At 44.9% G+C, this 14,334-nt stretch overlaps 2 protein-coding genes across 2 annotated transcripts; one reads left to right on the forward strand and one right to left on the reverse strand.

Moving 5' to 3' along the window:
• Positions 1–255: 255 nt before the first annotated feature.
• nup155 (nucleoporin 155) lies at positions 256–10,181 on the forward strand. The gene is made up of 34 exons (XM_030768381.1): positions 256–397; positions 571–708; positions 1,077–1,173; positions 1,681–1,751; positions 1,854–1,946; positions 2,049–2,312; positions 2,457–2,530; positions 2,672–2,763; positions 2,859–2,956; positions 3,072–3,239; positions 3,329–3,429; positions 3,599–3,769; positions 3,862–3,972; positions 4,167–4,261; positions 4,351–4,436; positions 4,628–4,690; positions 4,951–5,101; positions 5,362–5,428; positions 5,550–5,665; positions 5,759–5,862; positions 5,956–6,089; positions 6,286–6,477; positions 6,640–6,778; positions 7,064–7,199; positions 7,334–7,487; positions 7,595–7,699; positions 7,834–7,988; positions 8,116–8,245; positions 8,357–8,470; positions 8,605–8,725; positions 8,823–8,933; positions 9,336–9,472; positions 9,700–9,806; positions 9,926–10,181. Exons 1-34 carry the CDS (start codon positions 256–258, stop codon positions 10,062–10,064), a joined length of 4,176 nt encoding a protein of 1,391 aa, XP_030624241.1. The 3' UTR covers positions 10,065–10,181.
• A 1,807-nt stretch (positions 10,182–11,988) lies between these two features.
• ora5 (olfactory receptor class A related 5) lies at positions 11,989–13,071 on the reverse strand. The gene is made up of 2 exons (XM_030768046.1): positions 12,369–13,071; positions 11,989–12,224 (listed from the first exon to the last, which is right to left on the reverse strand). The coding sequence occupies exons 1-2, from the start codon at positions 13,069–13,071 to the stop codon at positions 11,989–11,991; spliced, it is 939 nt and encodes a 312-aa protein (XP_030623906.1).
• Between the last annotated feature and the right edge of the window lie 1,263 nt (positions 13,072–14,334).

Consider the following 14,334-nt stretch of genomic DNA (forward strand, 5'->3'; position numbering starts at 1 on the left):
TGAGTTGTTTATATTTCCACTTACGTTAATACAAGCTACATCGAAATAAACACGGGTGTCGTTCGCTAAAAATATTGGTACGTCTCCAATATGTTTTAATTATGCTGGGTTGTGGTTTAAGACTATTTTGAAAATGTTGCTGACCTTAAAAGCCAGACGTCACGGTAACAGTAGAGTCACTGGTCTCTCTCAATAAGCGTGTTCTTACGTTGAGTATGTGACGGTTTTCTCCAGGCGACTATCAATACTTCAACCATGCCGTCAAGTCTGAGCTCCGGCAGTCCTTCGGCAGCTCTGCAGGAGGCTCTGGAGAGCTCCGGTCGTCTTATTGACAAACATTTGCAAGAAGACCGCTGCTTCCCCGACCTGTCGGAGCTGCTGAATGTTCCCTCACACAGTAAGAACTGCTTACAAAAAGTCATAGAACACATGTTGAGAACTAACTTAACTCCTACATGTTCAATTCTGCATTTTTCAAGTCTGCACTTCTTTACTTCAGTAATGGGACGGTCGTATTCCCACACCGTTACAGATGTTTATTAATCCGTTTGCCGTAAATCTCATTTGTAGATATGCCCTCAATCTCCGGGGTGTCAGACATGGACTACCCGCTGCAAGGACCTGGACTCATTAGTGTACCAAGCCTCCCTGAGCTCAGCGCAGTCCGACGAGTCCCTCTACCTCCGGAGCTCGTGGAGCAGTTTAGCCGTATCCTCTCATAAACGGAATATAATATACACATTTAGTGATCAAGATCATTTCGTCAGTATGAAAGACAGCACGAAACAGAAATGTATAACCCAGCTTATAAATGAGCATATTGAAACAAAACACTCCAAAGTAAGGAACTTGACTTTAGCAAGGTCCTTTTTTTTTGCCCGTCTAAGCCTAAATTTTCTCAATACTCTTTTCTGTAAATAGAATCCTATAAGATCAGGAGGTATTCCATGTTGTCAAGGTGACATCACTGGTTTTAAATGTCTTTTGTCCCACAGCGCCTAATGTGTGCAGGTCCGGAGGTATTTTTAGGAATTTTGTATTTTCAGCTGTGATGCCTTAACAGCAGTAATCTACAGATATGCAGTGCAATTGCATGATGGGTGTTTTCCCCGAGATATCAAGAGCCTGGCTTACAATTGACAATGATATCTTCATGTGGAATTATGAGGATGGGTGAGTATATGAGTGGTCTTTTAAATAGTCTCATTAAACAGACTGTTTCATTCTCAAGAATGGATTTTACCAAGAGAGATTTGGACCACATTTGGAAAGTCAGCAGTTGATGTTAAAAAGTGAATGAAGATGAGTCAGAATTAGAGACTGAATGCCGTTACTATCTGATACACCACAGGGTCTTACTGATGTGCCTAATATCAGAGGCTACAAACAAGGGTGTTTTTAATCCATTTTTCAGAATAAAAGTCTGTGGTTTTGAAAGAGCACTCTTCAGTGACGTCCTGTGGACGTCTGTGATGTTCAGTCACTGGGATAGTTTTGGCTGTATCAGTCACAGTAAATACAGAGGATGGTTGTAAAGGAGGAATGGACAATATGGAGGAGAACTTGTCACTGTTAAGACCTTCAGGATGGAACAAATGCAGCATTTTAGTCCTTATTGTCAATCAGTCAGGGCTCTGATGATTTTATTCTTAACATTTTTTCTGTCTTGGTTTGTTCTAGAGGGGATGTGGCATATTTTGATGGTCTTAGCGAAACCATCCTGTCCGTGGGACTGGTCAAACCAAAGCCGGGTGAGTTTCTCTATACAAGCTCCCAGCAACAGGTTAATGTTTTTACCTTCAGAGTGATTTATTTAACTTTTTTCTTTCTTTTTTTATTTTGCTCCTCTGCAGGCATCTTCCAACCTCACATCCACTTTCTCTTAGTGCTGGCCACCCCTGTGGACGTGGTTATCCTAGGACTCAGCTTCCCAAAGGCTCATACAGGTCCCTCGATTTCCCATCGCCAAACTGGTCCCACCATGCATTTAAAATACCCCTTAACTCCCTGCAGTGCTGACCGGTCCTCTCTCTGCCCTGACTCTACAGGTTTAAATGACTCTATGTCCGGAGCCATGCAGCTCCTGTCTGACCCTCTATACTCCATTCCCACGGACAACACCTACATGCTGGCCATCACCTCCACGGACCAGGGCCGCATCTTCCTGGCGGGAAAGGACGGCTGCCTGTACGAGATCGCCTACCAGGCCGAGGCCGGCTGGTTCAGTCAGCGCTGTCGAAAGATCAATCACTCTAAAAGCAGCCTCTCCTTCCTCGTACCCTCTATTCTGCAGTTCTCTTTTTCTGAAGACGGTAAGGAGGAGTGGCCACAACCCTTCGGGTTTGAAATATACTCGATCTGTTTGTCTCACTGGATTTCTTCTAATTTTTGTACTTAATAAGTAACGGCCGTATGACCCTTTTTTTTTTTTTTTTTTTTTTTTTGTCCCCAAACAGATCCAGTTGTCCAGATTGCAATTGACAATTCGCGCAACACCCTGTACACTCGATCTGAGAAGGGCGTCCTGCAGGTTGCTATCTTCTTCTGTTTGTTTATTCTGAATCCTGTTGATACCAAGGTGTTAATGGGTGGGTTTTACAGCATGCTGACCTGTGTGTGTGTGTGTGTGTGTGTGTGTGTGTGTGTGTGTGTGTGCGCTCGCGTGTTTCAGGTCTACGACCTGGGCGCAGACGGGCAGGGAATGAGTCGCGTGGCCGCCATGTCTCAGAATTCCATCGTGGCAGCGGCGGGAAATATCGCCAGGTCTGCAGCTCCGCTCCATTCGCGCTCTGAGAGTTTCTGTGCTTCACGAATGAATAACATCGCGAATGACTCATGCACCTGACATTGTTTTTCAGGACCATCGATCGCTCTGTGTTTAAGCCTATCGTTCAGATAGCTGTAATCGACCGCTCAGAATCCTCAGACTGTCAGCTGTTGGCTGTCACTCATGCCGGTAAGAGAGCGATGAAAATGAAATGTTAACACGTTGGCCCAGTGTACGTCTTTCTAACTCTTGTTTTACGTGGAACTTGTTCAGTGGTTTGAAGTGGTGCCTTTGTCCCACACAGGCGTGCGTCTGTACTTCAGCACGTCCCAATTTACTCCACCGAACGCTAAGCACACCACCGCGCGGCCCAGCCTCCTGGCCCTGGTGCATGTCCGTTTGCCTCCTGGGTTCTCTGCCTCCTCCACTCTGCAGAAACCTTCCAAAGTCCACAAAGCTCTGTACAGTAAAGGTAAATTTCAGCACTTTCATTTCTAATTGAATATGAACTTGTTTACAGCAGCAATTGTACACTAAGTGTGTGTGTGTGTGTGTGTTTAGGTGTGCTGTTGATGGCGGCATCTGAGACAGAGGACAGTGACATTCTGTGGTGTATTAACCACGACTCCTTCCCCTTTAAAAAGCCCCTTATGGAGGCCCAGGTTAGAAATCGACTTCCATAACATTGTTCCTTTATACGTACTTTTTTTTAATCATTGCCTTTTCTGAATAACACAAGGCCTGCTTATCATTCAGACAGATCATCTTGTTTTTTGTTTTTTGTTTTTTTACATATTGAGAATGTAACATTGAATGTGTTTTGTCAACCAGATGACGGTTAATGTGGACGGGCACTCATGGGCACTTTGTGCCATAGAAGACGCTAAAGCACCCAAAATCCTCACCCCCCTCAATAAGGAGCTTATTCCTCTCACTGACTCTCCTGTGGTTGTGCAGCAGCATAACACGCCACCTCAGAAGTTTGTCCTCCTCTCTGCCCAGGTTTGTTTTCTCAGCTCTCCGTCTGACGAGGTTCGGTTTGAATTTTCACCTGGTCATATGACGTATAATCTCTTTTGTTCTGTGTCCCTTAGGGAAGTCATATCTTCCACAAACTGCGTCCAGTGGATCAGTTGCGCCATCTGCTGGTGAGCAGTGGAGGTGGCGAGAGCGAGGAGATTGAGCGTTTCTTCAAACTGCACAGGGTAGGGGAGCAGGGCTTTGGAACTAGTGTATTTTGTTAATCTTGTTAATATGCCGTCTTGGTTTCTCTTTTTTACTTTTCCACCCCTCCACACAAACATGGGTTTTTAACTCTGGGTTTTTTTGTTTTGTTTTTTGTTCTCTCTCTCTCTCTCTCTCTCTCTCTCTCTCTCTCTCTCTGTCTCTGTGTCTGCAGGAGGAGCAGGCGTGTGCCACGGCCCTGATCCTGGCCTGCTCCACCGCAGTCTGCGACAGAGAGGTGTCTCTGTGGGCCACTCGGGCTTTCTTCAGGTCAGAGCACTTTCCGCTTTTATCCACATGTACATATAAGTGCTCGCGGTATTAACGGTGACACTGAGGAACGTGTTTTGCGGTCACAGGTACGGTGGTGAGGCACAGATGCGCTTCCCCTCAGCTCTCACCGCAACCAGCACCGTCGGTCCCCTTCTGGGATCCCCTGTGCCAGGTGTGTGTTTGGCCTTCTACGTGCAACGTTTGTCTTAAAGTCACGTACTACGTTAGCGTTCTGATTTCAGGTCATAGATTCTGTTCTGGGTTACGTAGTTCCTGTCTCACTGTACCTTGCATGAAGTGAAAAATGTTTGTGTGCGCTCGTCTGATTTTTCCACCGTCTGTCTGTCGCTCTTCTAAACGTAGGCTCCCCAATGGGTCTTGGTAGTCCTCTCCCCAACCCCAGCTTTCTAGCCACTCCAGCTCCAGGTACAAAATCCCCCTCCTTCTCACAGTCTCCTTCTCTGCAATAATCAGTTTAAAGAACCTTACTACTGCTGTAGAAGCACCATCCTGTAGACAACAGGCTAAAGATGTAACATTTTTGTGTCTTTCAAAACCGTCTTTATGTTTCCTCTCTTTTTTTGTGTGTGTGTGTGAAACTTCTAACCAGAAAAGCTCTGAACTTTTTCTCAGCTTGCCTCATGTGTTTGACTTTGTTTGTTTGTTTTGTTTGTTTTTGGGTACAGGTATGGTGCCCCCAAATGTTTCCACTCCTTTCGTGCAAGCTACTCCCATGTCCCCGGTCAGCGGCCCCATCACGGCCATGTCCTCTGGGCCGGAGGTTGTGTTCTCTGGCAAGCACAACGGGATTGCCATCTGCTTCACCCGCATACTGGGGTCAGTCATGTTTATTCACATTCACATACACTGGCTTCTACACTTACAGCGCAGTGCTCTAGCTCTAACTCTTTCAGTCATCCAGAGCTTAACTTGTTAATTGACTGAGTAATTATCCACTTTGTTCAGGTGGAAATGATTGAAAAATTAAAGTTTTATTTTCACACCTTTTTCTTTTTCTGGATAAACACTGGTAATTTCGGCAAACAGTATGTTAATTTGATTGAATGTACTGATGGAAATTACTTTGTTGACAACAGTAACATTTGGGATGGGAGCCTTGTGGTAGAGAACACAATTCCCAAAGGAAACCAGGCCGTCACAATTGTAAGTTTTTTTTTTACATCTTTGCCAAAGTATATTTGAAATAACATTGTTCCCAGCACATGATGTGACAAATTAATGATAATTATTAAATATTAAGAATTAATAATTCATTATTTCCAAGATGGAGAGCACTGCTAGTTCTTCAGATCTGGAAGCCGTTCTAATGGCGCTTCAGGGTCTCAGGGACTTCTTGGACAAGAACTCTCAGTTCAGCCCCATGTCTCTGGGAACCGCCAAGTACGAGAACTCTCACCTCTCACGCATTTCTTAAGTCTTAACCGTGTATCCCTGGTTGTCGACACTCAGACCTGATTGGCTCTTTTCCTGTAGTTTGGGCACTCCAGCAAACCTGCAGCAAAGGCTCCTGGGATTCATGCGGCCAGACGGCGCCAGCTCTCAGCAGGTGCAGCAGGAGCTCCAGCGGAAGTACCACAGTAAGAGACTGAATGTGTTTCATTAGGCTCGTGTGTCTGTGTGATGTATGATGGTGGAGAGAGGTAACCGCTGTGTTGGTCCGTGTCGTGCAGCTGAGGCCCAGGCCTATGAGAAGGCGTCTCTACAGGGCATGCAGCAGCTGGTGCACCGCTCTTATCAGATGCTGGCTCTCTGGAAACTCCTGTGTGATCACCAGTTCAGTCTCATCCTCTCCGAATTACCCAAGGTCTGTCCCTCAGCACCCCCCTGAACGAACTCTTCTCGTACACACACAGCGTTTTTCTTCCCTCCTCTCTTTCACGGTGTCGCCCTATTCACTCTGGCTCTTCCTCTGTGTCTGTCTATCTTATTCTCTCTCTCTCTCTCTCTCTCTCTCTCTCTCTCTCTCTCTCTCTCTCTCTCTCTCTGTGTGTGGGATGTAGGAGGTACAGGAGCAGCTGAAGAGCGTCAGCTTTAAGGACGTGGTGACCCGTGGTCGAGAACTGACGGGCGCACTCATCACCGCCCTCATCAATGTCTACATCAAAGACAGCGCCTCCGTCGACGGCATCAGCAACCACCTGAGAGACATCTGCCCGCTGCTGTACAGCAGTGACGACAGCACCTGCTCCAAGGTACCGCGCTTCTCCCTCTCTCTCTCTCTATCTCTCTCTCTCTTTCTCTCTCTCTCTCTATCTCTCTCTCTCTCTCTCTCTCTCTCTCTCACTCTCTTTCTCCTTCTCCATACGTCTTCAAACCACTCCCATCGCTCCAACCCCTTGCCGTTCCCCTCACAGGCCAATGAGCTGCTGCAGACGTCCAGACAGGTCCAGAATAAGAACGAGAGGGATCTTATTCTTAAGGAGTCCTTACATCTCTACCAGCAAATCAGCCACCACACAGACCTGCCGCTCGTCTGTTCACAGTACCGACAAGGTCTGTCAATCACCCTTCCATCTGCCTTACGTACATAACCCGTACAAATGGGACAAAGCAGTAGACAGGAGGCCTTCCACATGTACCACCCAGCCTCCTCATGCTTCAAAGGCTCAAATGCCAGTCCTGCCATGTTTACTGCATGAGACGGGGGTTACTGGGAAGGCCTGTCTGATGCCTCGGCTGGGTGTCGGACAAGGAATTAAAGTGTTCGCGTAATCTTGTGTTGGCGCATGTGAGAGTTAGCTTTGTCGTTGAAAGTGTCGTTTCCGGTTTACCCTCCAGTGCGTTTCTACGAGGGTATCGTGGAGCTCTGCCTCACAGCTGCCGATAAGAAAGACCCCCAGAGACTGGGCCCCCACTTCTACAAAAACGGAGAGCCAGAGGAGGACGCGGCCGGGCAGCAGGCTTTCCAGGAAAGGTAGTTCTCACTGGGAAGAATTCAAAATGTACTGCCTGTAATTTGTGCAATGTGTCAAGGTTTAGAGCTGATCTCACATTCTGCTCTGGTGTCTGTGTCTGTCTTTGTCTGTGTGCGTGCGTGCATGGGGTCAGGTTTTCCTGTTATAAATGCATCACAGACACCATGCAGGAGCTGGTGAATCAGAGTAAAGCAGCCCCCCAGTCTCCCAGTGTTCCCAAACAGCCTGGACCTCCCGTCATGTCCTCAGACCCCAACATGCTGAGCAATGAAGATGCCGCCGCCCACGTAAGCTGCCCACGTGGCCTCTCTGTTTCATCTGCAAAGTCAATACGCATATGTTTGTGATAACTGACTAATGTTATTAACACGCCCCCGTCCTCTGTTTTTTATAGTTTGAGCAAATGATCAGTCTTGCTCAGAGATCTCAAGATGAACTGTTTCACATCGCTCTGTACAACTGGCTGATTCAGGCAGATCTCACAGATAAACTATTAGAGGTAAGGTGTTTTGTTTTTTGGTTTTTTTTCCCCACTCGTAAGAAAACAAGACATGATTGTGAGGTGAATACTGTCGTAAAAAAAATCGTATAAAACGCTTCCTTTGAGAGACTGTGTCTCTTTATGGATGACAGGTGAATTCTCCCTACCTGGAAGACCACCTGATGCACATGATAAAGCAAGACCAAAACAAAGTGCGGAACATGGACCTGCTGTGGAGGTACTATGAGAAGAACCGGAGCTTTGGCAAAGCAGCCCACGTTCTGGCCCGGCTGGCGGACATGCACAGGTAGACTACACAACACACGTTAACTCAGATAACACAACGGTCTTAAAGAGATGGTTTCATTTTTGGAAAGGGTTTTGAGTTCTTTGTCTGTCTATCTATCTGTGTGTGTGTGTGTGTGTCCTTTCAGCACAGAGATCTCTCTGAAACAGAGGCTGGAGTACATCTCACGGGCCATTCTCTCTGCCAAGAGTTCATCCTCCGTGTCCTCTCTGGGGGCTGACGGGGAGTTCCTACACGAGCTAGAGGAGAAGATGGAGGTGGGAGAGAGAGAGAGCCTCTAACCACATTAATCATCAAATGATCCATTTTGTCATTTTACTCAGTATTTATTTATTTAAGTTAATGCGACGAACCCTGTTGTGATCCAGGTGGTGCGAATCCAGGTTCAGATCCAGGAGACTTTGATCCGGCAGTATTCCCACCATCCCTCTGTACAGAACGCCGTGTCACAGCTGGACTCGGAACTCATGGACATCACTAAGGTAACCGAATGACTCAACACATTTTCTTCACACATTTTTAAGTATCCCAGTGAGAATAAGTGAACCTCAAATCCACAATAAAGAAGTAGAAGTGGGGGGGAAAAAAATATCCGCGTTTCCCTCTCTCTTTGTAGCTTTACGGGGAGTTTGCAGACCATTTCCAGTTGTCTGAATGCAAGCTTGCCATCATACACTGTGCCGGCCACTCGGATCCCATTCTGGTCCACTCCCTCTGGCAGGAGATACTGGAGAAAGGTAAGCAATCGCAGGAGGAACAGGCGTAAAAACATTGTTTCGATTTTGCCCGGGGGTGAATGGCGTAGAGTCTGACCAACGTGTTGCACATTTACAGAGCTTAACGACAGCGTGGCCATGAGTCCGGCGGATCGGATGAGAGCCCTGAGTCTGAAGCTGGTGTCCCTGGGCAAACTGTACGCAGGAACACCACGATACTTCCCATTAGGTATAATTGGATAACCCTTTTTTTTTTTTAGTCCCCTCTTCATTCCCTGAGGGGGTTGTCTTCGGAATTACCACAGTTTATGTGTAATTTCTTAATTGCTCCTTCTGACGTCCGTCCTGCCTGTCTAAGCACGCCCGATCACGAGACATTAAACCAGTCCCTGTAGACTTCTCGAGTCCTAATGGATTTTTTAGCCTTAGAAAAACAGATTTAGAAGTACAAAAGCACTTGTTCTAAGGTATATTTATTACTAAGCTAGTTTTTTACCATTCACTGGTTCCCTTAGTGAGTGCAGTCTAACCTCAAGTCATCCTTAACATCACCTCTCAGAGCTGGTGGAAAGGTCTTAGATGAGAGAGGGGGGTTAAAGCACTTCAGTTTTTGTTTTGGCCGGTCTTCCAGAGTTCCTGGTGAAGTTTCTGGAGCAGGAGGTATGTCGGCTGAACTGGGACGTCGGTTTTGTGACCTTCACCATGCAGGAGATCGGTGTGCAGCTGCCGCGCCTGCTGGAGGTGTACGATCAGCTCTTTAAGACACGAGTAAGAGCACACACACTTTCACACATGCATGGGTTAACACTCCTTTCCTTTTGTTTGGAGTTATTAATGGCTGTCAGAACCTCTTCTCTATTTTCTGAATTTTTCAAACAGTTGTTGGGTTTTTTTTTTTTTTTTTTTAATGGTTTTTTTTTTGGCTTTCTCCCTCATTCTCCCCAACAATAGTTTTGTATCTTTTTTTCCTCTAACTATCCCTCTCTCTCTCTTAGGACCCCTGTTGGCAGCGTCTGAGGAAACCTCTCCACCTGGTGGAGTGCATCCACGTTCTGCTCTCTGGTTATGTAGACAACCCTGCTCAGGTGCCCACGTACGACAGGTGTGTTACATACATCACGGAAACTTCTCTGATCTCTCCAGTACAGGCACTTCACAGTACACCTCCCCCTAACTCTCCTCCCTCCCTTCTCTCTCCACCCCCACCCCCCACCCCCGCAGGCGGAGGTTCACTAACGTGTGCTTGGACAACATCTGTGGTTACCTGGTGGAGCTTCAGTCTCTGAGTCCCAACTCCGCTTTACAGCAAATCATCGGCAATTTCAAATCACTGCAGGCCAAGCTGGAGAAGCTGCACTGAGGAGGGCTGAGTGATCGTACGCTCTGTTTAATGAACGCCCGGGCCCAGTCGGGCTTTTGCCTCCTCCACGCGCAATGATAAAAACGTGACTGTCCGAACTCGGAGGACACGACAGGAGCGCTCTTGCTCACTGCTGATGGGATTGCAAAACAGAAACCTTGTGAGATCCTCCAGCCAATCTGCCTTCGATTAAAAGCGCCTCCTCCAAGCTGACCTCGACACAGACCCTTTGTATTCTGTGCATTAGTAAGGGTTTTTTTTTTGTGCGTACATTTGCCCGTGTATGTACGAGAGATTGAATTTTGACAGACTTCACCTGACAAATACACTGTTTTAATTATTTTTAAGAAATTAAAGAGTTGCAGATTAGTTCCCCTCCAGTATGCATGTATGAAGCCCCAGTTCTGTCAGCTCCTTCCTTGAAGCCTTCACACTTGCTGCCTTGATCTTTCAAATTTTTCATAAACTTCCAGGAGTAGAGATGCCAGACTTAATTTCAGAAAGGCGTCAGTATTGTTGATGAACTGCCTACTACACCATACAGAAATTATACGAAGTCTAATGAGAAGTTGACCTATAGATTGTTGATACAGGCCTGTACGGAAGGAAATCATTTCATATCAGCTAAGAAAGCAAGTGTTGTGGTCAGAGTGACAATTGAGAGCCATGAAGGTTTGTTTACTTTACCAATTATGAAAACCCCGGGTTCACTTCAGTTGATTTAAGTCCATGCTTTAGCTGTGAGTTTCGTTTTCTCCCTTTAAGAATAGATTCTGAGATGTACATGCACTTGAATCAGGTATCCTGAGAGGCACTAAAATCCATTTGGGATTATTAAATACCTTTCTCCAGAAGGATTTCTCTCCTTTTGGTACTTGCAGTTCACACACCCTGGTTTTCTCTCTGATACAGAAGTATGCTCTCAATATACGTAAAAAAAAAACCAGTCTCTGCCAAAGGTTTTGATAGTATGGTTGAAGTAGAGAGATGATTGAGTGTTTGTTTGGTTTTTTTTCCCTATATTGCTGAACATAATGTTTGTAACAGTGGTATGTTGTGTTGTGCCATCAAAAATTGTGTATTGGCCATTAACATTCTGCTCATCTTTTGCTTTTTATTTGTGACGTGCGTAGGATCCTTGAAAAGGAACTTTCAGTCTTGGATTGTTTTTTGGGGTTTTTTTTTTTTTGAACATCCTTGTTCTTCAGTGAACACTTTTATAAAACTGCAGGTTTTTACAGAAAAGGTTTTTCATTGATTTTTGTTTCTTTTGTTATGTATTGTGAACAGAAAATAAAACAATAAATAAATAGTGAAACTGACCGTGCAGTTAAACTCTGTGAAATGTTTTTGCCTGCTTTAGTGGATGTTTTTCCATTCTACAGTATATATGTGTACAGCTTGCTGTTCAGATTCAGAGGTAGTGCTTTTGCTGACTGAAGAGACTCAGATAAGTTAATTGACTTCATATAATAAGCAATAATTACATCCCCATATGAATTCTGATTATCCTGAGACTGGGTTTGCTCATTATATTCATTTTTGTAAGCTGTCTCAATATCTTATAAGTTGGGGCAAAATCATATGTATGTTTAATTCAAACACAACTCCAGCGCTGTATATGGGATAAAAACAGGAATGATCAAAGGTGTCCGCTTTGGTTTGGTTACTTTGTTTTAATTACTTTACTCTAGACCCATACCCTAGACCCATACATGCATCTCACCTATCTTTAAAACGGACTTAGACTTCAAAACTGATATATATGACAGATATTTACATCAAGTTTGCAGTAAATACACGTACTATAAATGTCAGTTCATAGTAATTATTACTCCAGTGTTCTTGTTCCATTCGTGTGAGACGCAGACAGTTCCGGAGTGGAGAGTGCATTAAGACATGGGGACATACCACTCGTTTTTCTTTATCGTTTGCAAGAGCAGGATAGTTTTTTCACTCCATGCAAGAATATGTAAGGAATGATACAGGTGTAAGATGCTGCAATGTAGCTGGCTATTTCAACGACGAGAGACGACTTTTTCACGCTGCTGGTGATGCGAAGCAAGAGATGTGTCAACCAACAGACCAGGAAAACGCTCGCCACGGCAACAACGCTTTTGGCTGCCCTAACCTGGTTGCCCGAGGAAGGGTTGGACCTGGCTTGAGGTTTCGGGGCCACTTGCTGACCAGTCACGTTGGATCCGATCCGTGAGTGAGAAGCAGCAGACGCTTTCAGTTGGCTTTGAGAGGAGCGTTCCTCTGTCTCGACTCTCGCGTTTTCATTCGATTCGTCTACGGCAGGGCTCTCTGTACCTGCCGTATTTTTGGTTTCAGCACCTGGGACCTTAGGTGCTCCTCCGTTCACCTCTGTGGAATGGTTCTTTATGCGCTTTTGGTTCTTCAGCAGGGTGACCACAATCTGCAGGCTCGCAAACACAATCCCAGCAATGGGAACAGCGTTAGCAAGAGTTAGGTATGTGGTCTCGTAGGCCTGCATTGCTAAGGCAGATGGATAGAGATCCAGGCAGTCTTCCGAGCTCTCGTTCTCGCTCTTTACAGTGGCAAAGAAGAAATGGGGAACGCTGAACACAATAGCTACCATCCAGCTGCCACCCAGCAAGGCAGCTACAAGCCGAAGGTTGTCCAGTCGCACCGGAGCTCCTCCACGTTTAAGTGAACCCACAAGCTTTTGATACCAAAAGATGCTGATAAACAAGGTGGAGAAGATGCTGCTGGTTTCTGAGAGGTCTGCACAAAAACGAAAGATTCCACAGTACAGCTCACCCAGAAACCATCTGTCTGCAAAATCAGCCATGGTGTCCGGAAGGTCCACCAAGTAGTTGGTGATGAGATTAGATAAAGCCAGGTTGATGAAGAGGACATCGTTAGTTTTGAGTTGAGACTTGGATTTAGGCAGGGAGCTAAAACCTAACCAGTTGTTCCCAATTATCCCTATCAAACACATTAAGGCTCTGATAATAGACTCAATCCAGTCTTCTGCATCCATTCTAAGACTATAATCCCTTTGATTTTCTTCTCAGCAAATAAAAAAAAAAAGTCTGTCGTTATTAACAGAGGATAAATTAAGTTTAACAGCCGAGAGAGTTAAACTGCTTTGCGTATCTCTGTCACACAGATTGCCAGCCCAACAGCAGAGCCTCACATTTATATGGGAGAGTTACAATGACGTCATCAGGGTTATTATCCAAGTCCCTAACCCAGGCCCCTCATCATGTGGAAGGTTTGATGTTTGCAATACCGCAGTGTAATACTGCCAGAATTATTATATGACACAGTGCCAAGAATAAAAGGGAATAAAATTTGGTATGTTTATGTGTGTACCATTGCTAATGTGTACTTGCAAATGGATTAGGACCCTGATATTGATCCGCACAGCGATATTTTGTGACAGATCTATTTCACTGCATCCACTTCATTACATTTACTGCTGTTGCAGATCCACTTTAGACTGTATCCAAGCAACATACTTATTAGAGGAAAGTGATTATACTAGAAGACTTCATGCTTGTGTTGCTCATGTCTTCGTTGGATCTGTAATTAATAGTTGGCTCTGTATTCGCCCATCTGGTTCATAATAAATCTTAGTGCTGCTAAACACGTCACCTGAACACCCAACACACGTTCAAGTTCAGTAGTCTTTTATATCCTGAAAATTCACTGGCTTCACCAGTCAATAGCCCTGCTATTGGATATTGTTTTAGAGGCTGGGTCACTGCCATTGGCATCGGTCTTGTTTTATTATCAGTGATTAGCCTCTAGTGAATGAGGTAAATTCATTCAAAATTCTATTTTTTCTTGATCACCATCAAAAGATTGAGAAGTTATACATTACCTTGAATACAATAATTGATTTCACAGTGCTTGACTGCTTTTGGTTGGTACACATGAGGCTTAATTTGATTGCTTTGACTGATGGCTGAATTTCCATTGCTATAAGCTATACAACTAACTGTTTATAGCCTACCCAAGTTTTTATTGTTCTGTTTTTCGATTAAAATACATGAGCAGTGTGTTAGAAAACAACAACAACAAATACAAACGAACAAAAACACAATATAAATGACATTTCCATAATTATTTCATACACTGTTGGCATAATGTTCTGTACCTTCACACTGCTGGTCAAAAAGCTCAGATACATTCATTAATTAATATTTAGACGCTCGTTGTTGCTCTTTTCAGTAAAACAACATGTCTAACCTCGCCACCAACATACATGTTGTAAAACAAATAACTGTTAACAGACTAT

Source organism: Chanos chanos, chromosome 3 (assembly GCF_902362185.1).
Source record: "Chanos chanos chromosome 3, fChaCha1.1, whole genome shotgun sequence".
In the NCBI taxonomy this organism is placed as follows: domain Eukaryota; kingdom Metazoa; phylum Chordata; class Actinopteri; order Gonorynchiformes; family Chanidae; genus Chanos; species Chanos chanos.